Source organism: Ambystoma mexicanum, chromosome 1q (assembly GCF_040938575.1).
Source record: "Ambystoma mexicanum isolate Mex_15411 chromosome 1q, UKY_AmexF1_1, whole genome shotgun sequence".
In the NCBI taxonomy this organism is placed as follows: domain Eukaryota; kingdom Metazoa; phylum Chordata; class Amphibia; order Caudata; family Ambystomatidae; genus Ambystoma; species Ambystoma mexicanum.
The window spans coordinates 444,988,907-445,004,984 of record NC_090922.1 but is presented as its reverse complement, the minus strand read 5'-3'; the positions used below and the strand labels follow the sequence as shown (position 1 = coordinate 445,004,984).

The 16,078-nt window shown below is 45.3% G+C and overlaps 1 protein-coding gene across 2 annotated transcripts in view; it reads right to left on the bottom strand.

Annotated features, from left to right (window-relative positions):
• Positions 1-12,169, bottom strand: part of GNAO1 (G protein subunit alpha o1) — a 1,372,168-nt gene extending 1,359,999 nt beyond the window's left edge. Inside the window, exons 1-2 of one of the 2 annotated variants that reach the window (XM_069640205.1) lie at positions 11,828-12,169; positions 9,218-9,260 (exon numbers count right to left, since the gene is read on the bottom strand). In XM_069640205.1, coding sequence (XP_069496306.1) covers positions 9,218-9,260; positions 11,828-11,945 — 161 coding nt within the window. In that variant the 5' untranslated portion in view covers positions 11,946-12,169. The remainder of the gene's footprint in view (positions 1-9,217; positions 9,261-11,827) is intronic. The other variant, XM_069640215.1, reaches the window with a different exon arrangement.
• Between the last annotated feature and the right edge of the window lie 3,909 nt (positions 12,170-16,078).

Genomic DNA, 16,078 nt, shown 5'->3' with positions numbered 1-16,078 from the left:
GAACACAGTTTCAATGAATGTATGCTCAGACACACTTCATTACAGAGGAGGCTAACCGATGCATCACAGCAACAGTGTTATTAGGTCAGACCAAGCAACAAGAGATCTTTCGGTTCGGATCCAAACTGCTATAAAAAAAAAAAAACTTCAAGACAACCCTACGAAGGGTATACAGCTCCAGCTAACCAAAAAACGGAACCAATGGTGCAAACTGGCTTACTGCCCAATGATGAAAGAAATGCAAGTCAAATGTCCATGGTAGCTATCATTTACTTTCTATTGAAAGCGCACAGAAAAAGTACATTATTCGGGCACATCATTAGCCGGTTAGGTTCAATGATTGACCCAATATCCAAAATAAATGGACGTGAACTTGAATCCAACGTTTCTATTTTAAGAAGTATATATCAGGGATGCAATAAATGTCCTCAAATGTTACTCCATTAGTTGGAAATGCATATTCTTACTTGTCACGCTCAATGTCACCACCATTTACGAGTCAAACACCTTGATTTAGGACACAAACAGTACAATATTTCCACTTTAGGAAGTCAACACTATGCCCAACACTGAATAAATTGTGCAAAAGCAAATTTCATAATGAGCAACACTTTCCACAATTAACTAAATAGACAACATAAGGCAATACCATTGGGGCCTCAACATGCACCACCACTGGCTAAGCTCATTATGGCCCGCTAGGAGATCCGAAATGCCTGGTAGGACACCAAAAAAAATGAAAAAAAAATGTGGCACACGTCACCCTACAGGCAATGCATACATTTATGAAATTAGGACATGTCATCCTAAATGACAACTCCACAAACGAGGTACAAATGGATGTCAATGTTTTCACTACTCATAACTTCCACATCCAACTACCCCTGACTTACAGCTCAACTAATATCTCATTTCAAGTTTCAGAGCCATCCTTACAAAATGACAAACATGAAACCAAACTACAGAATTAAAGGCTGCATTGTGAACTAAAAGTAAACCCCACAATAAGACCAATATCAAACATACATAGTGGCATTTGGGGCAAAATTGACGTTTCAGTGATGATTTGACTTACCACAGTGAAATTAGGAACATCAAAAGGAGATCTAATGAGAAGTTATTCTCCGATGGACATAACCAATGCTACCAACTATGTTGGATCAGGAGAAAGGGTCCTTACTCACAAGGGTTATTACCCATTAATAAACTGCAGATATATAATCCTTTGCACAAATTAGGCTTAAGTAAGGAGCACTAGCCACCTCTGATGGCGACTTACCGCAGTCCCTGGTCTTGGAACATGGGAAGGTTTTAACCAGCTTCCTGGACAGGGTGGCACCTATTAGGACTAAGACTCTTAGAGAAAAGACAAATAGTCAGAAGTGGTACTACTCTGCCCTGACCGCCCGAAAACAAGAAAAAAGGAGAGCCGAAAGAAGCTGGGAAAAAGCCCAGTCACAGGCAAATAAGGAGACGTGGAAGTCCCTGAATAAATTGTACTGCACAGAGATTCTGCTGGCCCAAAAACGTTATTTTGGCAGCCAAGTTGTTACATTAAAAAGTGACTCGAAGAAACTGAGATTCTCCAGGACTTAGAAAATCCAAAAGCAAGGCTCCTTCAATGTACTCCAAAAGCTGTAGATTGTGAAGCAGTTCAGAAGGCCTTCACCGAGAAAATTGCAGTAGCACATTCTCAAATTAAGTGCAGCTTGGGTATTTTCGATCATTAAGACAGGTCACAGGCTACGGAGGATATGAGCCAGTCGGGTAAATCTACCTTTACATTCAAAGCCATTTCTAAAGAAATTCTGGCCCTAAACAAAACGAGACCTACCACATGTGATGGCGAGGTTCTTCCATCAAAACGCATAATGGAAAATAGTGAGCTTTTTCTCCCTTCTCTTGTCAGCTTTACCAACACGACTTTTAGGGATAACCAAATACCGGACTTAAGTAATGTGTCAGTGATAACTTAATCAAGAAACCAGGACTGGATCACAAAGTCTAAACAAACTATGAGCCCATCACGAACGTGCCTTTCTTGGTGAAAATTATCGACAACAGGCTACGTTACAACTTCAGGAACACCTGGCAAACTCTGAAGCTCATCATCCTAGGCAATCTGGGTTTAGGTCCTTTCATGGTACGGAAAGTGCCCTGCTGGACCTGCAAACAGAAAACTGAGCTATTGATTTTGGGTTCATCTCAAGCACGTTCTAAGCGTGATAGCCAGTATTCCAGCTTTTCCATTGATAATCACCTTGAGAGCACAGTTGCTAAGGTTAAGTTTACACGCACATGTTCAAAATGTCATTAGCCAAACTCAATATCATCTTAGACTATTACGACTCGTGAAACCTTATGTTTCAGAAGCTAACTGTAGCACGTTGGTCCAAGCATTGATTATGCCTAGGATCGATTATTGCAGCACGTTAATTGGTGCAAGTAAGGGCATCTTTGGGAAACGACAGATTCTTCAAATTATGCAGTGTGCATTGTGAAAAGCATACATAGGCATGAGCCCATCTCAGCCCACAGGAGCAACTTGCACTGGCTTTCAGTAGAGGCCAGAATCTGCTTCAAAGTTAATACCACTGTGCACAAATGTCTTTATGGACAAGTACCTATACACCCTGGGAGAACCACTAGGTCCAGCGATGCGATACGCTTGATCGGTTCAAAGAGCAAACGGGCCAGAGGTACTGGCAGATCTTTTCCAGTTCAGGCAGCTCTGGCCTGGAATAAACTCCAAGGACCTAGGTGTTGACAGCAATTTAACGACTTTCAGGAAGCGATTAAAAACGGTCCCGTTTTAATAATTGTTCTCTCATATGTTGCTATTTAAATTGACCTCAGCAATCCCCTCTCTTCTTCTGCGCTCTGATGCTTGCGGGTTCCAGCGCATATTAAATAAATAAACATATACAAGAAATAAACATTGACAATATGGAACTATGATGAATACCATCGAGTCTCCAGAACACAAGCATCGAAATGCCAACCAACTGAACATGCATCCAGCAGATACACCATCTGAAAGCAGCGGTAAGCGAGGACTCTCCACAAGCAAAGAACACATTGGATAGTCAGACTACAAGTCACGGAAAATGGCTTGAACGAGGCCGAGGCAGTTTTCCTGCATTTAACTCATTTGATCTACTCGTACAAGTTATTTAATGCCTCCTTCAAATCCTGCATTTTTTGGAGATTTCTACTGTTCCCCTTGAAACAGTTGAAGCTTATTATGTACACTCCCAATGCAGTAATACAGATCTAGCTTATGTATAAGCCACAAAGACAGGTACCCAGGCCTGTACCATACATAAACAGATTATAATATTCTTATATGATTTGGCATTCTAGATTTAAGCTTTTTTCGCACATTAGTCCAATCTGTAACATTTCCATCTGGAATTTGCATTAACAGTGGCTCTAATAAGTATCAGCGCATGTCACGGTCCTGTTGCCGCCTCCTTCACATCAAGTATGCCTTCCGGTTTTCACTCTAAATCATTTACATCTCCCTGCGACATAGACCAGATCTCAAATTGCAGAACATAATTCATCTTTCCCATTACACAGGTCACATCACATGCCACGCCACAATTTTTAGCTCCATCATCCACCATACTGCAGAATCCGTAGTTCCATGTTTTACTGCCATTCCAACATGGCCCCCGATTTATCCGTCAGTGTGATTTACAGCTCTACACACTTCTGCCATTTACACATATCCAACTCCTAGAGGACCCATTACATGGTATACTATCCACACGGGGGCAAAAATTCAAGTTGCCAGCCATGCAATTCGCTTGCCTGCCATCTCAGTTATATACACACGCAGCACACCACTGTTTACTCAGAGGAAGTCAAATATCACAAGCCAATGGTCACTACAAATGTTGCACCCTGATTCACATACACCTTACTTACATGTATTCTCTCTCTTCAGTACATTAGTGTGTATTTTCCCCCTCTTCAGCCTTTATAATGAAAAACTGTACCCCCACCCCCTGCTTACAATTAAAGCCATTCTAATATGGTGGCTTCTTTTAGATTCCAATTCTCCCCCATACATTTATAGGCTGGTATATTAATAGGTTTTATACTATGCCCACTTATCTTAAAGTTGGCATACAACAGAATCTGTAGATTGCCCGTTACCTTTCATAAAGCATATTTTTGAAAATATATAACATGACCATTATTGCATGCATTTACTTAGTTTTGCAACAACGTAGTCTGTTCTTTGGCTTATTTGAAGACATAATAATTACCCTTCACTGCCCAGCTAACTTTCATTAATCATTTACTCTTGATGTGCTACAATTTATTTGTATACTTTGTCTTTTATATGGAAATCCGACTAAAACCACAGCCATTGTTATGTTTAAGCCTTGTTTGCTTTATCAGTAACCACATTATACTGACTTCTAGTGACTAGCCTTGAAAAAGCGCTGTCTGAGACGTGAAACATATGTCTGTTAAACTCAACGAACAGGAAGGGTCAGTGAACTGAAACCTTGTGGTGAAAAAAGGGCCATCCACGCAGTTCTGGAAATGGAGGGGGAAAAAAATATGTACACTCGGAATCGCGCTCCTTCGTGCGGAGCACCACCATCCCAAGTCGAGCAGCATCCTATCTCTTCAGAGAACCAAATCCTGGCGATTTGCATAATAGCCAAGAGCATTTTGGGAACATAAAGCCCACATCTTACATTTGAAATGGGTCCGATGGCGATTTAGCATGAAACCATTGTGACCAAGTAATGGAAATCGGGCTATTTGGTCTTTCATTGATCTCCATACACAAACAGAAAAAAATTGCTCGAAATCCCAAGACCAGGACTCGCAAAACCTGCTAACCCACTTGCATTGGTGAGGAGATTTTATGCAGGGGAGTATCATTTGAATCTGGACCCTGCTGGCGGGTATGGGGATGTTAGAAACTTTCATTTTCCATTTACTGCAAACAATCTTCATAGTAAATCGGCTAGACTTTGGATGGCAGCATTACATCAAATATGAAGTGTGCTTATGGTGACATGCACCATTTTACAGACAGCACTGGAAATATTGTCACCTGTGTGTGTATATATATATATATACACACACACACACAAAAGGTTGCCCCACTGTGTGCATATATATATTTTTCCCTACAAACGCGAGTGTCCCCTTGTCACATTCATTATATCATGACCTAAAGTGTGGATCAAACCACTAAAAGAAACTTGCTTGAGCAAGAGTACAAACCCATTTATGACCCAATTCATCTAACAACCTCCCTAAAGACTACTACCAAAGTAAAACTGATATTGGGCCCGGGGGTTGCAAGCACTGTGTGAAATTAGAACCGTATCCGTTAACTTTATGTTTAACATGACCCACTGACAGCCATATCTTCTTAAAAGTGCACTTAGCAAAGGGAACCCAGGCAGCTTGGTACCAATTCTCAATTGCAGAAAATGAAGACCTTCCTTCTAGACAAGGACTTCTGTTCCAAGGGACATGCCATCGTCCTTTATCACCTGGCCGTGGGAACACCCTGCTTATTGGCCTTATCTGGAGCATGGGGACTGCCTCATCAAAGGCCTCAGATACTGTCCCCTCATTACGCCCACAATCAAACTACTCAGCCAACAAGGTCAATCTCTCGTAGCCAGCACAGGCAGCACGCCACAAGAGGCCAGGACTTGGATTAGATCAGTAAAAATGCAAAAACAGAAAACATGCAGTCTCGATCTATGCTCCAGGTTGTGCAGCCGCATAATCAGCGAAATTACATTTGCATCCAGGCTTATGCAATTAACAAAGATCCTCTGCTTCAAAGAGCACCCTTTTCAAGCACTGTAAACACCCCATCACAGCCCACTGACCACGTCTCATCCCCAATTACAGCTCTGTTGCAACGTGTACCCACCCTTACCTTTATTTCAATCATCTGATAACCAAGGAAAATAAATGCCACTCAATTAATTGTTCCATACATTAAAAATGTGATCGCGTTTTGGACCGTACTCCTGTGGACGATTGGCCCATTAAATCGCCGGTTAGTGAAATGTGCTCACGTCGATGCACAGTACTGAGAAGCTACTCGTTTGCAAGTAAGTTAAACAGCACAGATGCCGTGTTGGTCTACAACAGTAAACAGTGGTTTCCCCCGACCTTCCGATGTGATCAGAACAAGTGCGGTCATTTTCGGACAATCTTCTAAAAGCTGTACAGTTAATACGTGCCTGCCAAACCCTTTACGATGCGTACAGAGTCTGCGCAATGGCACTCAGAGATTATTAAAGTGGCTTCCGGAAACAGCCGGGAAGACGGGGTGGGACACAGTGAGCTGTACCTGGGCCGCGTGCGCTGTCCAACACCTGGAGTGCCTGAAAGGGGCGGTAGCTGGGGCTTGCCAGGCTGGCCGAGTCTGCCAGGCGGGCATATCGCGGCGGGGGTAAACCCACTGAGCCGGCTGGCGACACACAGTTCGGCCGCAGCTAGGCCCCAGGCCGTGTAACTACAACGGGCAGGTAGGGGCGTTGACATTCTCAACGTACCCGAGAGGCTGTAGTCGTCCTCAGAGTGCGGGCACCCGTCTGCCTTTATGTGCCCGGAATTCTTGTGACACACTTATTTTGGCCCCTCGAAATACAATCACATTTTATACCAAATCGATACCATTAAGTAACGCCCATTATATCAGAAGAGCATTAATCGCACAATATGCCCATAGCAAAGGCACCGAAAATCAAGCCAAAGTATAAAGTAATATAACTTATGTTGCACGCTTGACAGATCAGAGACCACTTCGTATTAAGAAGCGTCCCGGCATAGATTCACCTCAATGTACGGACACCGAATAACAAAGAAATAGTGGGCCCAACGTTGATTTAAAAAAAAAAAAGCAGACATTGTGACGATGCTGCCCAGATATATACACTTACCACACACGCATACCACATCAAAGTACCACATGCCCAGGGAGGTAAACACACACATTAAGCAAGCTCGGAAGACACCCATCTGTTATGCATTTATCTCACATACACAATCGGGGCACTAACATTACAGGAAATTACTATATGCACCGAAGAGGTGGTGACGTGTAAGAAAGCCAGAGTTGTGCATACTAGGAAAACACATCTGCACGCCATGTACGTTTCTTCCCGGCACAAATGAAACATGCTGCTGCACCCCCATATGCACAGAAAACAAATATGAACACAGGGCGCAGTTCATAAAGAAGGGGAACAATCCTCTGGGCAGAGGTATGTCACATAACTAGGAACAACACGGATGCACGGATTTCACACAATGAACAAGTAGAGGAGAGCACAATAGATCAACAATAACAGTAATTATACTGCAATGCGAAACACGTCAATTAGGCACACACCGGGTAACAGAATGCATGACTGTTTGAAACACAGAATGAAAACTTCCCACAAAGAATACAAGCACATTTTTTGTAGTGTGCATGTGCACGCGCACACAACCATCTCACAAAGTACATTTGAATACCACGATAAAAAAGGAACCGTCAGGGACACCAAACAATAAAATACAAACCAATCTTAAATAACAGAAAAGGGTAGAGCGCTCGGCAGTGTCATTGTGTTGTGAATACACATTACTGTAAGTGTCGAAAGGAAACACTCGGCTCCGCTTCAAGCCATTACAAGATGCACGGGCAGCAGCACTCGGAGCTTCCTCGAGAAACCCTCCGAGGCCCACCGCGCCCTTTGCAAGGGGCTGTGCCAGAAGCCTGCTCCATCATGGCGCCCGGCGCCCAGTGCATGTCTCCTGTCGCGATTAATGCATCCACATTTTCCACGAACATGCTCCACCCCCCGCCCCGTGGGGTGCAATTACTTCAGCCATCCTGTCACCCTGATCAGTAATGATTTTATTTCTGCGTTGTGTTTGTGCCGAACAACCACTAATTAGGTACGGTGTGTGTGCGCGAAGGTGTCAAAGCAAGCCTGGCTACCTGGAGAACAAACATCAGCCGGGCAATGCTAATGGAGTCTGCCGCTCCTCTGCACCAAATGCACGAGGATCGGATCAGGGGCAGCAGTGCTGGAAAGTGAGAAAATATACACAAGAAAATGCAATGTACAACGAAGCGAAAGCAGCTTTTTACACAACAAAGTGCCCGGTTGCATTTTTTTATTGGAGCAATTTTAAAATGTCTGATCAGCAGCCAAACACGGAGGACGAGTAAAAAATACGGCTAAAATCTCGGGTAAAAAGGGGCTTTTAATTGCAGCGCGCCCATCCTCAAACACCGCATTACAACAAGCAGGTTTAAAAAATATGAACAAGAGCCAAGCCCAACAGCTCGGAGTGGAAATGACCAGGGAGAGACAATCCTGACATTAAGCTTAATAGGCAGTGGCAATGTTTAATGGCTCTGCCCTGCCTGCATCTGTGCCGTTCACATCCAGCCCCCTGCTCCCTCCTCCCCTCGCTTCCTCCCATGGAAAGAAAGGAAATCACACAACCTCCACTTCAGCACCAGTGCCATGAACAGCAGACGCCTCATCACGGCCACAAAAGGCACTGGGACCCACCCGACCTCTCTCCAGCAAGAAACGCACGCACACAACGCCTATCGCGGCATCGCCCCCATGGACCAGGGCGATATAAATCCCCCACCTATAAAACCCCGACCGCGAGGGAGGAAGAAAGAAGGGCTCGGCGCCCTCCATGTTATTTTCCAGCAAGAGAGCTGTGGTCGGAACCCAGGGCAAACGCTAGGATGACGGAGGCGCCGTCAGCACTACACACAGAGCTAAGACAAATCAAAATTACCAAAAAGCAACACGATACAGACAGCGGACCAGTCCAATCCAAAAACCCCGCCCCTTCCCGACCTGGAAATCGGCGTGCAAATCCCGAGCAGATGACAAATGTACACAGAGCGGCATAATCGTAGGATTCGGCTCAATAATTCCATGAAAGGCAGGCATCTGTACACGAGCAATTAAAGTCCTGGGTAGGCTGTATCCCTTTCCAAGTGTAAACTGGTTTTGCCATATACGCCTTAAACACGGGCAAGTGCAGGCAAAACACGTACTAGCAACAAAACAAACAAAAAAGGCATATATATTTTTTATTTATTATGACCATTGTGCTAAATATGGCGGATCCCATGTCATGTGTAAACCGCCCGCCCCTCGCATTCCTGACCAGGGGAGGAGGGGGTAAAAGTACTCACTTCATCTGTTTGACGATGGTGCTTTTTCCGGATTCTCCAGCCCCTGGAAGGGAGGAAAAAGAAAAGGAGATAGGTTGAGTGTCAAGATAGAGGCTGTTGAAGACTACATGACGGCTGGGTTCTGTAGGGAATGGTGCCAATGAGGATCCCTACCACTCCATGTACAGACTAGGATTACAGTGGTGCAACACAAATGTAGATATTGATGGATCTTCATGCTTCCCAAGAGGACAAATGTGCCAATGATGGTTACAGATTAGTAGACACCCCCCGCCCCCGCTCCTCAATGATGGCTGCATATTGGTAGATATTTCGAAAGACCATCACTCTTCCCAAACAGAAAAGAAGGAAACACAAACTAAAGTATTTGGAGAGACTTGCAGGCCCACTGCAGGAATCCTCCATTGAATATCAACAACAACAAAGAGCGAGCAGAGGCCAAAATAGTTGGATCCACTGCAGTAATACCACAAAGAAGGCATTATAGATTAGGCAAGAATGAGTAGGTCGCTGGTGGGAAGTTCTGACATCAAAGGCATGCATGCAGAATCAGAAAAGAAATGATTGTGGGGCGAGCTGATGACCTGCTTCAGTATTCATCTAGAGAGGGGTGCAGCCATTACATGTATTTAGATCATAGCCAGGGAGATCATTGAAATCCAGGATATATATAACAAGAGATGCTGCTCATGTACCAAAGTACAGAAAGGGCCCATGGTCTGGTAAAGTACCTTTAAAACAAAGGGCTCTGCTCCACCCGCCATGACCAATCACCATGCACCTGAGAGAATTATGGATTTAAGGATGTCTATTGGAGATTCCTGTATATATTGCTTGAATTATCCCAATGCACACAAAAACTCTGGAGCTGCCGATCAGCACGATTCCAGTTTTAGGCATTCAACGTGGGTCTCACACTCAAAAGAAAAATAGCACTACATGGTAAAATATGGTGTTCTTGCTGAATTGACGCTCTGGTACAGCAGGTATACTGTAGACAAGAGAAAGGTACAATGATAGAGAAAAATCGGGGCCTTGCAGGTCAGCAAATCCTGTGCGAGTGGCAACACCCTGAAGGAATCCACGTTTGTGCGGGTCTCAAGCTTTGCCAGCAAAAACAAATCCTCCCTGCAAATGCACACCATGATCACTGAAGATAGAAAGCTATAAAATCACAATATACCTCAAATACGAGCAGAACAGTGTACAAAAGTGGGTGGAGATACTGATCCAGCATTGCATGCAATGTACACTAATGCACGGTGCTAGCACAGGGATCCTTAATACTGGGTTAAATGTAGGGGTAAGTGGCCATCAAGGGAGCAACCAATTCCCCTGTAGAGGGGATAAAGCAAGCATAGAACTGGTTGAGAAGGCTCAAGCTCTGGTCGGACCTCACTCGATTCTTGCAGCACTGTAGGCAGCAAGGACAAGAAACATGACCAATTTACATGACATAGTGGGAGTAACCCAGAGGTTAAGCTTGACAAATATTAAACAGGCACAAATGATGCACTCTGCAAATAGCAAATAAGGCAATAGGTAACGTTCTGGGAGGCTGTTGGTGGAGAGGGAACAAGTGAGGGCCAAGCCATGGTTCCTGTACAGATAAGAGTGCAATCACTATACATTACAGAAAGGTTAGGAAGAAGTTGGCCTCTGTTACAAGGGCTAAGTGCATGTAAAGGATCGCAGGTGGAAGGAAAGAATCTGGAATGAGATGGGGGGCATGTGTACGTCAGTCCACTAGACATAGCATAGCAGGTTGAAGGTGTTTTGTATGGGGCAGTTGAAGGATCACATACAAGATCATCCCATGCAGTATCTGACAGTCGGGGTCCAAGACAAGGCAGTGGGGGGGCAGTGACCATGCAGAAAAAGAGTATGATTAAGGGACTAGGCAGGGAGCATGAGGGTAATGATCTTGCGTATGGGCATGTCCGAAATCTACCCAAGGACCATGCCCCAACTAGACGAGTTGGCTTTGGAAAAGGGGTCATTTGGGAAGGTGATCAACAGAGAGAGTGCAGGTAGAGGAAGGCAGGTGCCCCAAGCCCTGTAATGAGTAAAGGCACCTGCACATTGGGATGTCCGGTGAACTCGGTGCTGGTTGACAGTAATTGCACAGGGCCCAAACGCACCAAATGGTGGTTTTCCACGCAGAGTAGAGCACAGTGGACATATTCACCAATTTCGGGTGACCTCAAACAGTAGTTTGGAATAAGCCAGTTCACTGGCTGGGTAGGGGGCATATGCAGCATACGTGGTGTGAGGGAACCATCAGTGAGTGAAGGAAAGTGATGCAACGGCCTCGAGTAATGTCTTCGGGTGGGGGTCCCTAATAACTTCAGGGTCGTCTAATGCACGGGATAGAGGGGTCCCACGGAATGGATCGCACTGGTACGCATACACTCAAACGAAGAGGTCCTCATTCCACTGAATGGAGGTGGTACCACTACACTGGTGGAAACGGGTGGTCCCCAACGCTCTGGCAGGAGGTGATGCTGAATGCATTACTGGAAAAAGGGAGGGGAGAATCCTATCCATTGGCATGGGGTGGGTCTCCTGATATGGCGAGGTCCCCAAGCTCTTGTCGGAGATGGCTCTCACCCAGCAGCAATAGCTTGACATCCTTGGCGGCGCTGAGGCCATCCTCCTTGAGATTCTTCTCAATCTGCTTGCTCCGCTCCAGCGCGGCTCTCTCCTCGGCGCTCAATGTGCATCCCATGGCGAGCGGAGGGCGGGTGGGGGTCCTCTCTTAGCGGCTCCTGAAGCGATGCACCGGGGGCTGCAATGCACCGACGCCTCCCGGGTCCGGCTGGGGCTCTGCCGCTCTCTATAGCGCGCGCGGTCCGGGCAGCATCCGAGGGGGGCGGGCGGCGGCCGGGCAGGGGGTCTTTAATGGGCGGCGGCGGCGGCTGCGAGCGAGCGCATCGTTTGGCTGATCACAATGGAGCGAAGGAGAGGCGGAGGCGGGGAGAGGGTGAGCGCGCGCCGCCGGGGACCCGTAGCCGCTGCACGGTCCAGGATCTGCCAAGACTGTTCTGACGTCACGTGGAGCGGTTACGCGCACCTCACAACCCTTGGACGCGCGAGACTGCCGACCTCGCCTAGCTGCTTCTGGTTCATGAACGGCGTGTGCTTGTGAGCGCGTTGCTGCACTCACGAGCAACTAACTGTCTGCGGTGCGGGGGCGCGCGCGCGCTGTCCTGCCAAAGCAGGAGATGGGCTGATAGACGGATAATGACGTCGCGTGAGGTGTTCCCTCCCAAATCCGACTTGTTCCCGCCTACTGTACAACACACAACGCATGCGCCGGCAGGTTTTAACCTAGGGCCGTAGAAAAGTCATTCCTTCTGTGAATTATTTTGGCTCCCTTAAAAGGTATCATTATTATGTTGTCTTAAAATGTAGTTACATTGAGTGTGAGATTTCGTTAAATGAAAAAGAGAGCCTAACCTCGTTTTCACATTTGTAATACGTTTTTATTGCTTAATGTACTGCTGTATGTTTGCTTCTAAAATCCAAGGTACTTTCTTCTTAACAGGCTTTGTGCTGGCTCGGTTTTCCCACCGAAGGAGCCTGGGCAATGTAGTATTTTTAATATTCAGTCCGGCCATAAGTTCAATACGTACCCTTCTGGAGGAGTGACGTCAGCAATATTCGGGATGGGACTGGGACAACAAATAAGCACAGGCAGCACAATCAACTGCCCCGTTTGCCCCACAAAAAGAGGCCAACCGCTGTAAACCACAAGTGACACCATTATGTGTAGTGTGCATGTGAAGTGAATCACCTATCAATTTTGGGATGTACCGTATGGTAATTAAATGAGTTACGCAGTATCACACTTTGGCAATGAAGCTGGGATTTGAGCACAGTATGTAATTTAGGCACGTCACCACGTTATTTCACAGCTCTTTTGTACAGGGGGAACAATTATTTGTGAATCTTTGGGTTTCAAGAAAAAATGAGGGTCTGTTTTATAGAGCCAACTTTCAATTTATTATATACATCACAATAATCCAACCTGAGGACATATTATTTAAAATTCATATAAAAAAGCTAAAAGAGTGTGATTTAAGCTTTATTTTCATAGAAGACTACAAGCACCATAATATAAAATGATATGAGCCTGAAACAGCTGTAGATTGTATTACTGTACTGCAACAAAAGATACTGTGATAAAGTTATCTTCAAATTAAGTGAACAGTGATTGTACATGCCACGCTGGCATCATATGCCACTATAGATCTTTGTGTTTGCATGGTGGACAGTTTAATTTGTCTTGCTGGGTCCACGCTAGTTACCTTTTTACTCCATGAAGGTAATGGCTTCTGTTTGTGGCACTTTTTTCCCTCTGGAATTGCTTTGGGTAACACTGATCATAGACTATTTTCTATAAATTGTTACTAAGTTCGGAAGGAACATTTTTGTTGTAGACCATTTGAAAAATGAACAGATTTTCCTGAAACATGGCATGATGCACTTCAATTGATTAATGTGTACCTTTTTGCAATGAATCCTACTATTTAATCAATCCCAATTTAAGTTTTTTTTTTAAATCTTGCCACATGACTGGATTTTGGCAATCATGCCCGAAAACTAGTGCATGAAAACTGAGTTTCTTTCACAGCGGTACAGTCATTGAGACATGATCCTTAAATAATCTTGCCTCCTGTATCAAATTCCCTTTGTGCTGCCAAATCTAATATAGCAATCGATTAAAAAAAATATGGCTTGCCTTGGCTCACGCTGAACTGAAAGCGTGGCTAAGATCTCGGAGCTGTGTTGAAAAAGCCTCTGAGACCCATGCAACCAATATCACTAGTTCACACCTCGTTTGTGAACCCACAATTGTCTCCACTGTTGTGATGGAATCCACTTACATGGGCCCTACTACTACCAACTCATTGACTGATTTAATAAATGGCCCAGTTGACACTGTCGGGAAGATCTTCATTAACAACATTGTGGTTCATCACTCTGACACTGAACTATTAGAATAAGAGCTTCATTAGAACTCCAGATTTGTATGACATGAACTCTTCTGGGGTAGCTTCTAGCACAGAAGACAATAACTGAGACTGATGGTAATGCTGCAGCTGGATGGTCCCTGGAAGCAGAATTCACAAACACCTCCTCTCACGAACATACTAACATACCGCCTAATAATACCGGTAATCAGGCTGAGTGCTGAATCACTAATCCTGAGCCATAGACTCTTGATAATTTGTTTGCGTCCCTTGTCAAACTATGTGAATCTATGTATTTTGAGACTATGCAACAAACAAAACAAATTTAAAACATTGAATGTGCTACAAATACAATCCTAGAAAACAATGTGATGAACAATGTGACAAATCAGGAGTATTCATCCCTTCTCCCCAATGGAGAGCCACCCCCTTTGAGGCTAGAAGGTGTGAGAAAACCCAAAACTGTCTCACCCGCTAGTCCCAGCGGATTTCTCAGGTGGCCAGGGCACGGCCATCACCTTTGGATTCAGACCGTGGGGACCAGTGCAGGAGGATCAACTAGGTGAGGGGTCCTCTGGGAATGGGAGTGGGACACAGGATGATGAGACACAATATCCCTCTCATCGCTGTAGCATCTTTATCCCATCCTATTCAATGGGATATTTAGAAACTCAACCCCCCACACCCGTTTTCCTGCACGAACAGCCCGCTCTGGGAGAAAACAGACTCACACCCGAACCGTGTACATGACCTGTCCCAATAATAGGGTCAGGAGAGGTCAGGAAATTATCGACAATCACTCGCACCTGACTTCCTTTACCCTACCCACACTGATAAAAGGCAGAGCATACTCTGAGCAAGGCAAACACACAAAGGTACAGCAGTTTCGAGTTGGCAGATGAGCAAGGGGAGAAAGTGTCACAACCCTCGCCCAAAACCCCCTCTGGCAAACCCATTGGCCAGGTGGAGTCAGGACTCGGGCCTCTAGAGCCAGGCATCCTTTTCCAAAACCCTCTTGGGGCCACTCCTGGCACCTATGGCGCCAGGCTCATACACCATGAGAAACATGTGCTTGGGAACTACTTTTTGTGTTGACGGCCAATGGTTCCCAGGAACCAAGCTATGCGGTCTGGTGTTTTGGGTGTGGTAGCCTAGAGACTACTTTACCTGGACTATTTTGTTGGGGCTATTTAAACCACACCCGAGCAAGACAACACGCTTCCCGTTACTTTGTAGCTTGCAGCGTGATGCTCACCGTGTCCAGCTATTCCCTCGAACCTCGGAGAAGCAGAACCTGCAAGGAGACAAAAGGAACATCATTAGCAGCAGCATCTTACCTGGAGTCTTCATCTTTAACCACTCACAGCTTCTGAGAACAGCTTCCTTGAATGTGCATGCCTCCCGGACAGTGCGACCTGAAAGAGGAAGATAGAGGCAACATTAAAGAAAGCAGTAGAGACATTTGTAAATTACAAACATTTGTAAATTATGAACTGCTCAAAAGGCTTACCTGGCTGGTCGCCTCATGGCTGGCACCACTCCGGACATTCCACTCGCGCTGAAGAACACCGCGACCAACAAGGAAGGAAAACACAGGTTAGCAAAGGCAAGACTTCGCATTGCTGCGCATAGCGCTTACTTACCGCATCATAGCACTCTTAATGCGCCATCATTTACTAGCGGGGCTCAACCAAGCCAGTTCGCCACGCTGAAGCTCCGCATACCTAAAGGAGGAAAAAGAGACATTCAAAACAAAGAAAGGCATGCAGGATAGCAACAAAACTAAAGAACAGCAATAAGACCTACCTGAACAATATCAAACACAGCGTCAGTGAAGTAACTGGACCGCACACGCCAATGAAATACAACGCTCCCCTGACAAGAA